The sequence below is a fragment of the Delphinapterus leucas genome, chromosome X (assembly GCF_059928025.1).
Source record: "Delphinapterus leucas isolate spDelLeu-1000000601 "Yukka" chromosome X, BTC_Dleu_Yukka2, whole genome shotgun sequence".
Taxonomy (NCBI): Eukaryota; Metazoa; Chordata; class Mammalia; order Artiodactyla; family Monodontidae; genus Delphinapterus; species Delphinapterus leucas.
In genome coordinates this window covers 64,394,691-64,407,295 of record NC_143150.1, presented here as the reverse complement: position 1 = coordinate 64,407,295, position 12,605 = coordinate 64,394,691, and the positions used below count along the sequence as shown (strand labels likewise).

Sequence of the window (12,605 nt, the reverse complement as noted above, 5' to 3'; positions counted from 1 at the left end):
ACAAAAATTAAATTCAAAGAAAAAAATATTAAAAGCAGCAAGGGAAAACCAAAAAATAACATATAAAGGAATCCCCATAAGGTTATCAGCTGATTTTTCAATGGAAACTGCAGGCAAGAAGGGGTGGCAGGATATACTTAAAGTGATGAAAGAGAAAAACCTACAACCTAGATTACTCTACCCAGCAAGGATCTCATTCAGATTCAATAAAGAAGTCAAAAGCGTTTCAGACAAGCAAAAGCTAAGAGAATTCAGCACCACCAAACCAGCTTTACAACAAATGCTAAAGAAACTTCTTGAAGCAGGAAACACAAGAGAAGAAAAAGACTCACAAAAACAAACCCAAAACAATTAAGAAAGTGGTCATAGGAACATACATATCGATAATAACCTTGAATGTAAATGGATTAAATGCCCTAGCCAAAAGACACAGACTGGCTGAATGGATACAAAAACACGACCCATATATATGTTGTCTACAACAGACCCATTTCAGACCTAGGGACATATACAGACTGAAAGTGAAGGGATGGAAAAAGATATTCCATGCAAATGGAAATCAAAAGAAAGCTGGAGTAGCAATACTCATATCAGATAAAATAGACTTTAAAATAAAGACTGTTACAAAAGATAAGGAGGGACAGTACATAATGATCAAAGGAACAATCCAAGAAGAAGACAAAACAATTATAAATGTTTATGCACCCAACACAGGAGCACCTCAATACATAAGGCAAATGCTAACAACCATGAAAGGAGAAATCGACAGTGACACAATAACAGTAGAGGACTTTAACAATGGACAAATCATCCAAACAGAAAATAAATAAGGAAACTCAAGCTTTAAATGACACAATAGGCAAGATAGATCTTATTGATATTTATAGAACATTCCACCCCAAAGTGGCAGAATACACTTTCTTCTCAAGTGCACACGAAACATTCTCCATGATAGATCACATCTTGGGTCACAAATCAATCCTCAAAAAATTTAAGAAAATTGAAATCATATCAAGCATGTTTTTTGACCACAACGCTATAAGATTGGAAATCAATTACAGGAAAAAAATTGTAAAAAACAAATACAAGGAGGCTAAACAGTGCACTACTAAATAACCAAGAGGTCACTGAAGAAATCAAAGAAGAAATTTAAAAAATTCATAGAAAAAACTGACAATGAAAACACAATGACCCAAAACCTATGGGATGCAGTAAAAATATTTCTAGGAGGAAAGTTTATAGCAATTCAATCTCACCTCAAGAAACAAGAAAAATCTCAAATAAACAATCTAGCCCTACACTTAAAGCAACTAGAGAAAGAAGAACAAAGAAAACCCAAAAACAGTAGAAGGAAAGAAATCATAAAGAACAGAGCAGAAATAAATGAAATAATAATGAAGAAAACAATAGCAAAGATCAATGAAACTAAAAGCTGGTTCTTTGAGAAGATAAACAAAATTGATAAACCCTTAGCCAGACGGATCAAGAAAAAAAGGGAGGGGAGGCAAATCAATAAAATTAGAAATGAAAAAGGAGAAATCACAACTGACACTGCAGAAATACAAAGGATTATAAGAGACTACTACAAACAACTATATGCCAGTAAAATGGACAACCATGAAGAAATAGGCACATTCTTGGAAAGGTACAATTTTCCAAGACTGAACAAGGAAGAATTAGATAATATAAACAGACCTATCACAAGTAATAAAATTGAAACTGTAATTAAAAATCTTCCAACAAACAAAAGTCCAGGACCAGATGGCTTCACAGGTGAATTCTATCAAACATTTAGAGAAGAGCTAACACTGATCATTCTCAAACTCTTCCAAAAAACTGCAGAGGGAGAAACACTCCCAAATTCATTCTACAAAGCCCCCGTCACCCTGATACCAAAACCAGAAAAAGATACCACAAAAAAAGAAAATTATAGACCAATATCACTGATGAACATAGATGCAAAAATCCTCAACATAACACTAGCAAACAGAAACAAACAGCACATTAAAAGGATCAAAAACCATGATCAAGTGGGATTTAACCCAGGGATGCAAGGATTCTTCAATATATACAAATCAAACAATGTGATACACCACATTGATAAATTAAGGAACAAAAACCATAGGATCTTCTCAATAGATGCAAAACAGCTTTTGACAAAATTCAACACCCATTCATGATAGAAATTCTCCAGAAAATGGGCATAGAGGGAACATACCTCAACATAATAAAGGCCATATATGACAAACCCACAGCAAGCATCAAACACAATGGTGAAAAATTGAAAGCATTTCCACTAAGATCAGGAAAAAGACAAAGATGTCCACTCTCACCACTCTTATTCAACATAGTTTTGGAAGTCCTGGCACAGCAATCAGAGAAGAAAAAGAAATAAAAGGAATACAAATTGGAAAAGAAGAAGTACAACTGTCACTGTTTGCCGATGACATGATAATATGCATAGAAAATCCTAAAGATGTCACCAGAAAATTACTAGATCTAATCAATGCATTTGGTAAGATTGCAGGATACAAAATTAATGCACAGAAGTCTCTGGCATTCCTATATACCAACAATGAAAAAAACACATAGAGAAATTAAGGAAACACTCCCATTTACCACTGTAACAAAAAGAATAAAATACCTAGGAACAAACCTGCCTAAGGAGGTGAAAGACTGGTACTCAGAAAACTATAAAGCACTGATGAAAGTAATCAAAGATGACATAAACAGATGGAGACATATACCATGTTCTTGGATTGGAAGAATCAATATTTTGAAAATGACTATACTACACAAAGCAATCTACAGATTCAATGCAATACCTATCAAACTACTTATGGCATTCTTCACAGAATTAGAATAAAATATCTTACAATTCATATGGAAACACAAAAGAACCCGAATAGCCAAAGCAATCTTGAGAAAGAAAAACAGAGTCAGAAGAATCAGGCTCCCGGACTTCTGACTATACTACAAAGCTACAGTAATCAAGACAGTATGGTACTGGCACAAAAACAGAAATATAGATCAATGGAACAGGATAGAAAGCCCAGAGATTAACCCACACACATATGGTCACCTTATCTTTGATAAAGGAGGCAAGAATATACAAAGGAGAAAAGACAGCCTCTTCAATAAGTGGTGCTGGGAAAACAGGACAGCTACATGTAAAAGAATGAAATTAGAACACTCCCTAACACCATACATAAAAATAAACTCAAAATGGATTAAAGACCTAAATGTAAGGCCAGACACTATCAAACTCTTAGAGGAAACCATAGGCAGAACACTCTATGACATAAATCACAGCAAGATACTTTTTGACCCACCTCCTAGAGAAATGGAAATAAAAACAAAAATAAACAAATGGGACCTAATGAAAGTTAAGAGCTTTTGCACAGCAAAGGAAACCATAAACAAGACCAAAAGACAACCTTCAGAATGGGAGAAAATATTTACAAATGAAGCAACTGACAAAGGATTAATCTTCAAACTTTACAAGCAGCTCATGTAGCTCAATATCAAAAAAACAAGCAACCCAATCCCAAAATGGGCAGAAGACCTAAACAGACATTTCTCCAAAGAAGATATACAGATTGCCAACAAACACATGAAAGAATGCTCAACATCATTAATCATTAGAGAAATGCAAATCAAAACTACAATGAGATATCATCTCACACTGGTCAGAATGGCCATCATCAAAAAATCTACAAACAATAAATGCTGGAGAGGCTGTGGAGAAAAGGGAACCCTCTTGCACTGTTGGTGGGAATGTAAATTGATACAGCCACTATGGAGAACACTATGGAGGTTCCTTAAAAAACTACAAATAGAACTACCATACGACCCAGCAATCCCACTACTGGGCATATACCCTGAGAAAACCATAATTCAAAAAGAGTCATGTACCAAAATGTTCATTGCAGCTCTATTTACAATAGCCAGGACATGGAAGCAACCTAAGTGTCCATCAACAAATGAATAGATAAAGATGTGGCACATATATACAATGGAATATTACTTACCCATAAAAAGAAACGAAATTGAGTTATTTGTGGTGAGGTGGATGGACCTAGAGTCTGTCATACAGAGTGAAGTAAGTCAGAAAGAGAAAAACAAATACCATATGCTAACACATATATATATAGAATCTAAGAAAAAAAAATGTCATGAAGAACCTAGGGGTAAGATGGGAATAAAGACACAGACCTACTAGAGCATGGACTTGAGGATATGGGGAGGGGGAAGGGTAAGCTGTGACAAAGTGAGAGAGTGGCATGGACATATATACACTACCAAACGTAAAATAGATAGCTAGTGGGAAGCAGCCGCATAGCACAGGGAGATCAGCTAGGTGGTTTGTGACCACCTAGAGGGGTGGGATAGGGAGGGTGGGAGGGAGGGAGACGCAAGACGGAAGAGATGTGGGAACATATGTATATGTATAACTGATTCACTTTGTTATAAAGTGGAAACTAACACACCACTGTAAAGCAATTATACTCCGATAAAGATGTTAAAAAAAAATTTCACATGAAAACAAAAACAAAAGCTCGAGCAATCATCAACCTTAACAGTGAATAATTAGAATTCCTTTTAAAATCAGTACAGTCATCCCTCTGTATCCATGGATTTGCATCTGCAAATAGAGGCCCAACTAAGAGATGTGCATATCTGCAGATCTGGGTATCTGTGAGGGGAAGGGGGTGTTGGAACCAATCCCCTGCAGATACCCAGGGATGACTGTAACAAGAAAGTGATCATGATATATATATATATATGTATATATATATATATATATAACACACACATATTTTTTTAAATTAAGCATTGTTCTGGAGTCCTACCAAGCATGATAAGAAAATAAAAGGTATATAGATTACAATGGAAATCATCAAAAAATCATTACTTGAAAATACCCATAGTCTCCAACCCAGCAATCCCACTCCTAGGTATATGCCATAGAGAAACTGTCCCCAGCTGACACAGCAAATATGTACAAGTGATCATAGCAGTATTGTTTATAATGACAGAAAACCATGGAAACAACCTAAATGTTCATCACTAAATAGAATGGATAAACTGTATGATATTTCTACAATAAAGCAATTATACTCCAATAAAGATGTTTAAAAAAAAAAGGTACAGATGTTAAAAAAAAAAAACTACATAGAGGTGAAAGTGAAAATGACATAATGAATGAATCTGAAGAACCATCTTGAATAAAAAAGAAAACATTATACCACACACATAAAATTGGAAAATATGCAAGGCATTAATTATATCCTAAGAATGTACACGTATGTGGTCAAATATAAACAAATGCATGGAAATGATAAATATGAACTTTTAGACAGTGGTTGCCTTTGGTGGGGAAATAAGGGAGATGAGTTGGTAATGTTTTATTTCTTAAGCCCAGTGGCAGGTAACTGGTCTTTTATTCTTTTTTGTACTTGCTCTTGGGGAGGTGAGGATTAAAGTTACATGATTTTTGTAAAAAATTCATTTCAAATAAAAGGTTAGATTGAGAGTTTATAGTCCTGTTCCATGAGATGGTATCCTTGCAATTTAAAAAAGAGGGTTGCTTGAAAATTAAAAGAAAAAAACCCAAAAGCATGTATTAAATAATACTGGTATATGGACAACACTGTTAGGAATGTGTAGTAGTATTATAACTTGGATACACTGAACCTGTTTGTGCTTGATATAAATTTAATATAAAATAGCTCTTCTCCAAGGCTGTCTTCAAACATTCTGGTCCTAAATTTTAAGTATACTCTGTGGAAACACTAATTTGAAATTTACAGTGTCAGTAGCTACTTACTCTGTATTCCCATGTTACTTTATATATGATGTACTTTTCTGTATTTCATTATAATTCTTTGTTTACACGTCTACTTCTTTAACTAGACTATGGACACCCTGAGAATATGGATGAACCCTAATTATCCTTATACCATCAGCTTAGTGCAGTGATTAACGGAAGTACTCAATAGTTTTAAGTAAATGAATAGTAGAAAAAATGTTTTGCAATGGTACCTGATATACTGGGGAAAAAGCATCACTGATGTTGGGCAAGAGGACTCAATTACACATATAAGCTTACGAATAAGTTTACACTAATACAATGATGTTTATTTCTGTAGTATATTAGGATTCTACATGATTCCATTCAGGAAAAAAAAGGGCTCTGTGGCTAAGAGTGAGAAAACCAATGTCATAGCAGATCCCAGACTTTTTAAAAAATCCTTGGACTGGTATAATTAACAGAAAGAATAGCGCAGCACCAAAAATGTAGGAAGGAGAGTCTCACAATAAAGTACGGCTTTTAAAATTGAAGACATTTGGTTTCGGAAAATACTTTTTACATGGTCTCTTCTTATTTTTCCCATTTTGACTCATAAATATAGTGTAAAGCACATGATTCCATAGAGGTGGACTACATACTTTAGACTACCACCCCTGCCAAATATATTCATATGTGTCTATGTATCCCAGGCAACCTGTAAAACCAGTGTTTTTCTGATGATGTATCTTTTGTCCTAGGCCAGAAATCAAAACACTCCTCCGTCTAAAACCTTGCCTCTAACTCTCGGGTACCTTCTACAACCAGGGTAGGCGATTCTTAAATTCAGGTGCCTGCTATTCAAATAATCACCCGCTGTATACACTACAATAAGTGAATATCCTCTATTGCTAATGTGGAAAATAATGGCGTTGATTCAACCACTAAATTGAACTATGAACCAGAGTTGATATACTGTGAAATATTTTAGATATTTTAGTTAGCTGTAAATCCTTGGAGTATTTTTCTATTTGGAAAAAATAAAACTGGCAGAATAATCTCCTTCACTGACTAATCATAAATTCAATTTGGCAAAGTGGTTGCTATTAAGACAGTATTTATTTTTCTTTGCCAACTGAAAAGACAATGACTGAAATACTTTATTTTTGATGGATTGAAGGTTTAGAAAGGCTGAACAGTAATACATATTAACATGTATAGAATAATGCATAAGGCCCTAAACTAGATCTTGGGTAATCCCAGGCTCCAGCAACTTGTGCTTCAGTGATGATGGCCTCCACCAGTTACCTGACTCTGTGTCTTCACATACAGCTCCTTTGCCCAGTGTACCCTTCTTCCTCCCCTCCCTACCATCTTCCTCTTAACCACTATGAGGTTTATTATACACCACCATGCCTGCTTTTTTGCTAACATAAACACTGACTCTGAAAAATTGGTCTCAAAGATCTCCATTAATGGCAGTAGGTTTCCCTCCTCCTGCCAAAATCCATGCAAAAGGAAAACACTAACTCACTTAGCCCTTGGGATTGATAAATAAGAAAAATCAATGAATCATCTGAACAATTATTTCAAATTTTCAGAAAGTAGTATTCCCTACCTTCTAACTCTATAAAATTAAAATTTAGAACATTACGTCATACAGGTGTACCTCTTTCTTTTTTTTTTTTTGCAGAACACGGGCCTCTCACTGCTGTGGCCTCTCCCATTGCGGAGCACAGGCTCCGCACACGCAGGCTCAGCGGCCATGGCTCACGGGCCTAGCCGCTCTGTGGCATGTGGGATCTTCCCGGACCGGGGCATGAACCCGTGTCCCCTGCATCGGCAGGCAGACTCTCAACCACTGTGCCACCAGGGAAGCCCAGGTGTACCTCTTAATAGGAAATATATCTATGAATAGACTTGTCTTCGAGAAAATCTAAGCTAGGTCCTCCCTAAAGTGATTGTGTTGATTCATGGTTTTCCAAACTCTTTTTAAAGCAAAAATCTCAAATGGAATGTCAATATATAGAAAGAGTAGCTCTGCATAACCCTAGGACTTGATCAAATATAACTGAAATGTACTGTAAGTTCTGGAGGCACTATGGAAACGTGAACACACCAGAGACTTTGGAGCCGAGCTCAGATCCTTTACACTTACAAGCTCTGTAGCTTTCTTAGCTTTAATTGCCTGTTCTATAAAATGAGGACACTACCACCTGTCTTCCAGGGTTGTTTTGAGGTTTTGAGATAATATATAAAATCCCCAGCACAAAGTTTGGTACATAGTAGATGTTCAATAAATTGTCATTACCACCTCATGATTTAGATAAGTCACCTATCTTAACTGGGCAATACAGCTAGTCAGGGAATAAAAAAAATCCCAATGTGTCTTTAAAACATTCTATGTTGGGCTTCCCTGGTGGTGCAGTGGTTAAGAATCCGCCTGCCAATGCACGGGACACAGGTTTGAGCCCTGGTCTAGGAATATCCCATATGCTGCGGAGCAACTAAGGCAGTGCACCACAACTACTGAGACTGCACTCTAGAGCCCGCGAGCCACAACTACTGAGCCCACACATCACAGCTACTGAAGCCCATACGCCTAGAGCCCGTGCTCTGCAACAAGAGAAGCCACTGCAATGAGAAGCCCGCGCACCGCAACAAAGAGTAGCCCCCTCTCTCCACAACTAGGGAAAGCCCACATGCAGCAACGAAGACCCAACACAGCCAAAAATAAATAAATTTAAAAAGGAAAAAAAAACATTCTGTGTGATTTCATTTAATAGCAATCACACTGCTGACAGGCAAAGGGGAGAAATCACCTATGCCTTAATAGATTATTGCTTTCAAATTTAAATAACAATCATTAGGGTTCCACATATTTAATATGCATACAGAAGGAAAACTTGCTCTAAGATTTCAATCTGCTTCCTCAAGAAAAATGGTTATAGTCAGTTTACTAGCAGAAATTCATAGTAGAACTCTTACGTCCTGCCTACCTCTCTGAAGTGGGTGGAGCAACACCAAGGGAAAGTAAGTTATCCCAACATAGTAGGGCAGAAAGCTATTTGATTCCAAGTGCCAACAGTAGGATTTTACAATCCTTTACATAGAAGTAAAGGTTGAAAACAAAGGAGGTAAGAGGAAGGAATAAGAATGTTCTACTAGCACCTGCCTGCTCCAGAATAAAGCAGCGGTGCCATACCATAGATGGTTATTCATACATTTGATGAGAAAAAGTGGCATTATATACCCAACTTTCCTCTTTTTCAGCTCCCAGCATCTTCATCATCCCTTGTGTATGTCTGGGAGGTAGAGTTTGGGAACACAGAAACTCAGGGAGATCTTCAGAATTGAAAGAAACCTTAGAGATCGCTTGTCAACTTCCCTCATTGTACAGATGTGAAAACTGAAGCCTAGAGATGGGTAATTAACTGTGAATAGAAGAACAAGAAGGAATTCAAAGCCAGCTCAACTCTTATTTCTCTTTTTGCATTTTAACTTTCATAGTGAATTGCTCAGAACTGATCCTCAAATAGCATCAAATGATGAACGATAAGCATTCCTTACATAAAATACTTCTTATAAGACAACATTCTACTAGCAAGCCAGGACATACATTGTAAGACTACTGTCGGGTGATATTTAAAAAACAAAACTTGAACTATTATTAATATCTTGGTTAAAGTATCACAATACATTTGTCAACACTAGCAAAGCCTCAGAGACTCTGATCTGTAATTCTGCTTTAGGATGTAAAGCCATTCACAATGGAGAGCATTTTTAAGGTAGCTGGCAATTTTTGCCTATAACACAGTCTCATCTGTCTAGGTGACTACCAAAGGAGACAATGATACCAGTCCAGTTCACAACATCCCTTTCTTTACTCTTATGTCTACAGTACCTATTATCTACTTTGTTGCTTCTCAACCTTTTTCAGGTTAGAATCCCCTAGAGAAAGAGATGTCAGCGACAAATATTTTCCCCAGGAAAAGGCACATTGCCATACAGCATAAACTAACATGATATTGTGAAGCAAACATACTGTAATAAAAATTTTAAAAAATAAATAAATTTGGCTATTCCATCAAGTTGTTTAAAATGATATTGGATCTAATCCAACATAACTTCAGTGTATCTATCTGCCCAAGGACAGAAGTCACAATTACCATGCTAATTCAATTGTGTTAGCACATTTATTCTTCTTACATACTGTAACAATGAGATTTCTGCATTTCAAATAGGTGACAAATAAATGTTACTCAAGTTTCAGTTCAAGTTATTTATTTATGAAAGACAGGTCTGAGTCCATATGTCATTTTCTTCCTCTATACTCAAAGGAAAAGGTCTGGATTCTAAAAAAAGGACCAAGAGAACTAACCACTGCCAGATGGTATGAATGAAGTCCTCACTTCCTTTGATGGACTTCAGAGTAGTTATAGTTCATTTTTGTTATGTATTAAACTACTGATAATAGTACCATTAATTTTAATTATAGTCAGGCATACATACTTTTCAGTGAAAGAAAATTAGTAACTATCTTATTATTGGAAATCACATAGAGTAGGTTTTTAGGTGAGCAAAAGTAATTTGCATTATTAAAGTAGGAAATAAAAGCAGTTTTAGAGCTATTACCTCAAACCCTTCCAAAAGATCTGGCGAAAAAGATAGCAAATTGTACTCCACTTCTTAATACTTAACATGTTCAAAACTTCGTAATTTAGTAAGCCCTTACATTTCATTTTACCTTCACAAGAGCTTTATAAGGCTGACAGGTCAGTTAGTATGTTTACAGATGAGTAAACATTGCATAACAGAGGCTATATGAGTTGTTCTAACTCACATGTTTCTTAAAAGGCAGAACTGGGATTGGAAATTGATCTTCTGACTCATAATCCAGTGCTCTTTTATGATGGTGCTTTAATAAAAATCATCTAACACAACTACACTTCTATAAATTATATCCTTTAAACTGGGCCTTTTAGTCATCTACTCTGTTCATGAAATGACCTATTTCTGCACCTCCACAAAGGTTCACATTTTATTCTTGGTTTATCTTGGCCAGTTCAGCACCAAATATGTTACCAATATTCTCAGTACAGTTTACATAATTTAATCCTCTCACCAAATGTCTTTCTATATTTCAGACTTACAAATTAATGAATGAAAATAGTTTCAATATGAGCTATCAGAGAATTTCTATGACCCAATTTTGTTATTTTGCCAAGTTTCATTCAATAGCAAGATATCAAACTACTCTATTTCTGTAATGCCAATTTCTGGAAGAAGGACAGCGACATGAAAATCCTGTGATGGTATTTCACTTGCAAAAAACCACCTCATCCTTCTTCAATTCAGAGCTTCACACAGCTTGGTTCCTAATCTTGAACACATTGCTTAAGTGGTAACACAGGTGCAACTGATGGATTTTTGTGGCTTTAGGAAACTATGAGTTTCCTCACGTGCTAAATCAGATTATTAACAAGCAAGCAATCAACTTAGTTCGGAGGGCTGGTATTAAGAACTCATTACCAGTCACCTCCATCCAGAAAAAGGAAGAAGTTCCACAAAAACTATTTGCCCTCGTTACCCATTCAAAACCTATACCTCTGCCCCAAACCTCTGGCAAACTGTCGCCTGCTTCCACACCACTCTCCTTCGATTTTTCAGAAGTGGATAAATTCCCTGAAAGAACAGGTGACAGTAGCCTTCAACAAGGGAGGGTTCGTGTTCAGTAATCTTCTCAAAGCAGCCCCACGTCCCCTGATTCAGGATGCTTGTGCTACCAGGAAAACAACAACAAACAAAACAAAATAAGCTGCCAAAGCCTACCAATCGGAGTCAGAACCCTCATCCCTCCTCAACTAGACCTAAAAGGTCACCACCAGGCACCTTCCAGGGCCCCAGGCCCTCCTCTCTCCCACCTCTTTAAGCCCTAGCAGCAGCTTTTAAGAAAGGAAAGGATACTCTCCATATTCGACATGTTCCCACGACTTTTCTTGGGAGGCGACAGCCAGGGGCAGCGGCAAGGATTTGACTGCAGTGCGCTCGGAGCGCGACTCTAGCCCTGAGCTGCTGCCGGCCTGGCTCCTAGGTCCGCAATCCCACTTCCTGTTTCTGCGCGAAGAAGGCGGGGGTGGGGTGCGCGTGGGGGGATGGAGCCATCCGCGTCCGAGGGGCGGGGCTGGGGCAAAGCCAAAATGGCTGCTGCTCTGAGAGGCGGATAGGGTGTGTGGCAGTCGCTTCCGTGCGTTGGGGGTTAGAGCGCAAGAGGTTAAGCCCCTCCCCTTCGTGTCCTTAGCTGCACCCAAGCCTAACCAGCGCCTAACGGTTTTCGTCACCCAGCTTACTTTTCTAGTTCTTTCTTTTGTCCTACTCCAAACTCTCTTTAACCTTCTGCCCCACCTCTTCCCTCAGATTTCACACTATCCTTGACCCCTCACTTTTGTTCTCAGAGCTTGTCTTACGGATGAAGGAAAAAGGTATAGGGCTTTTAAAGTACTTTAAAAAAAGTTATAATCGTATGAAATAAGGGATTAGCGGGGTTGGTAGTTTTGAGTTGTGAGGTTCAATTAAAGTGTTAAAAAGGATATGATCCTAAAGTTTTTGGTTAGATGGGGAGGACGAAAAAAGTTAAGCCTAGGTTTAAGAGGTGAAGTTGCTGTGAAATATATATTCGTAATAAATAGTTTATTATTATTTTATAATAGATGGTGTAAAATATGAAAATTACTACCAAATCTTTAATGGACGGGAGGTTAATAGAAATGCTAAATAGCGGTTAGCATTTATATGTGAGTTATTAATATATCCA

At 37.1% G+C, this 12,605-nt stretch overlaps 1 protein-coding gene across 1 annotated transcript in view; it reads right to left on the bottom strand.

The window, feature by feature from the left end:
- LOC111178266 (charged multivesicular body protein 1B2-like) overlaps positions 1–11,912 on the bottom strand; it is a 30,675-nt gene extending 18,763 nt beyond the window's left edge. The window contains 1 exon segment of the mRNA XM_089904329.1: positions 11,759–11,912. Coding sequence (XP_089760455.1) covers positions 11,759–11,774 — 16 coding nt within the window. The 5' untranslated portion in view covers positions 11,775–11,912.
- Positions 11,913–12,605: the final 693 nt, after the last annotated feature.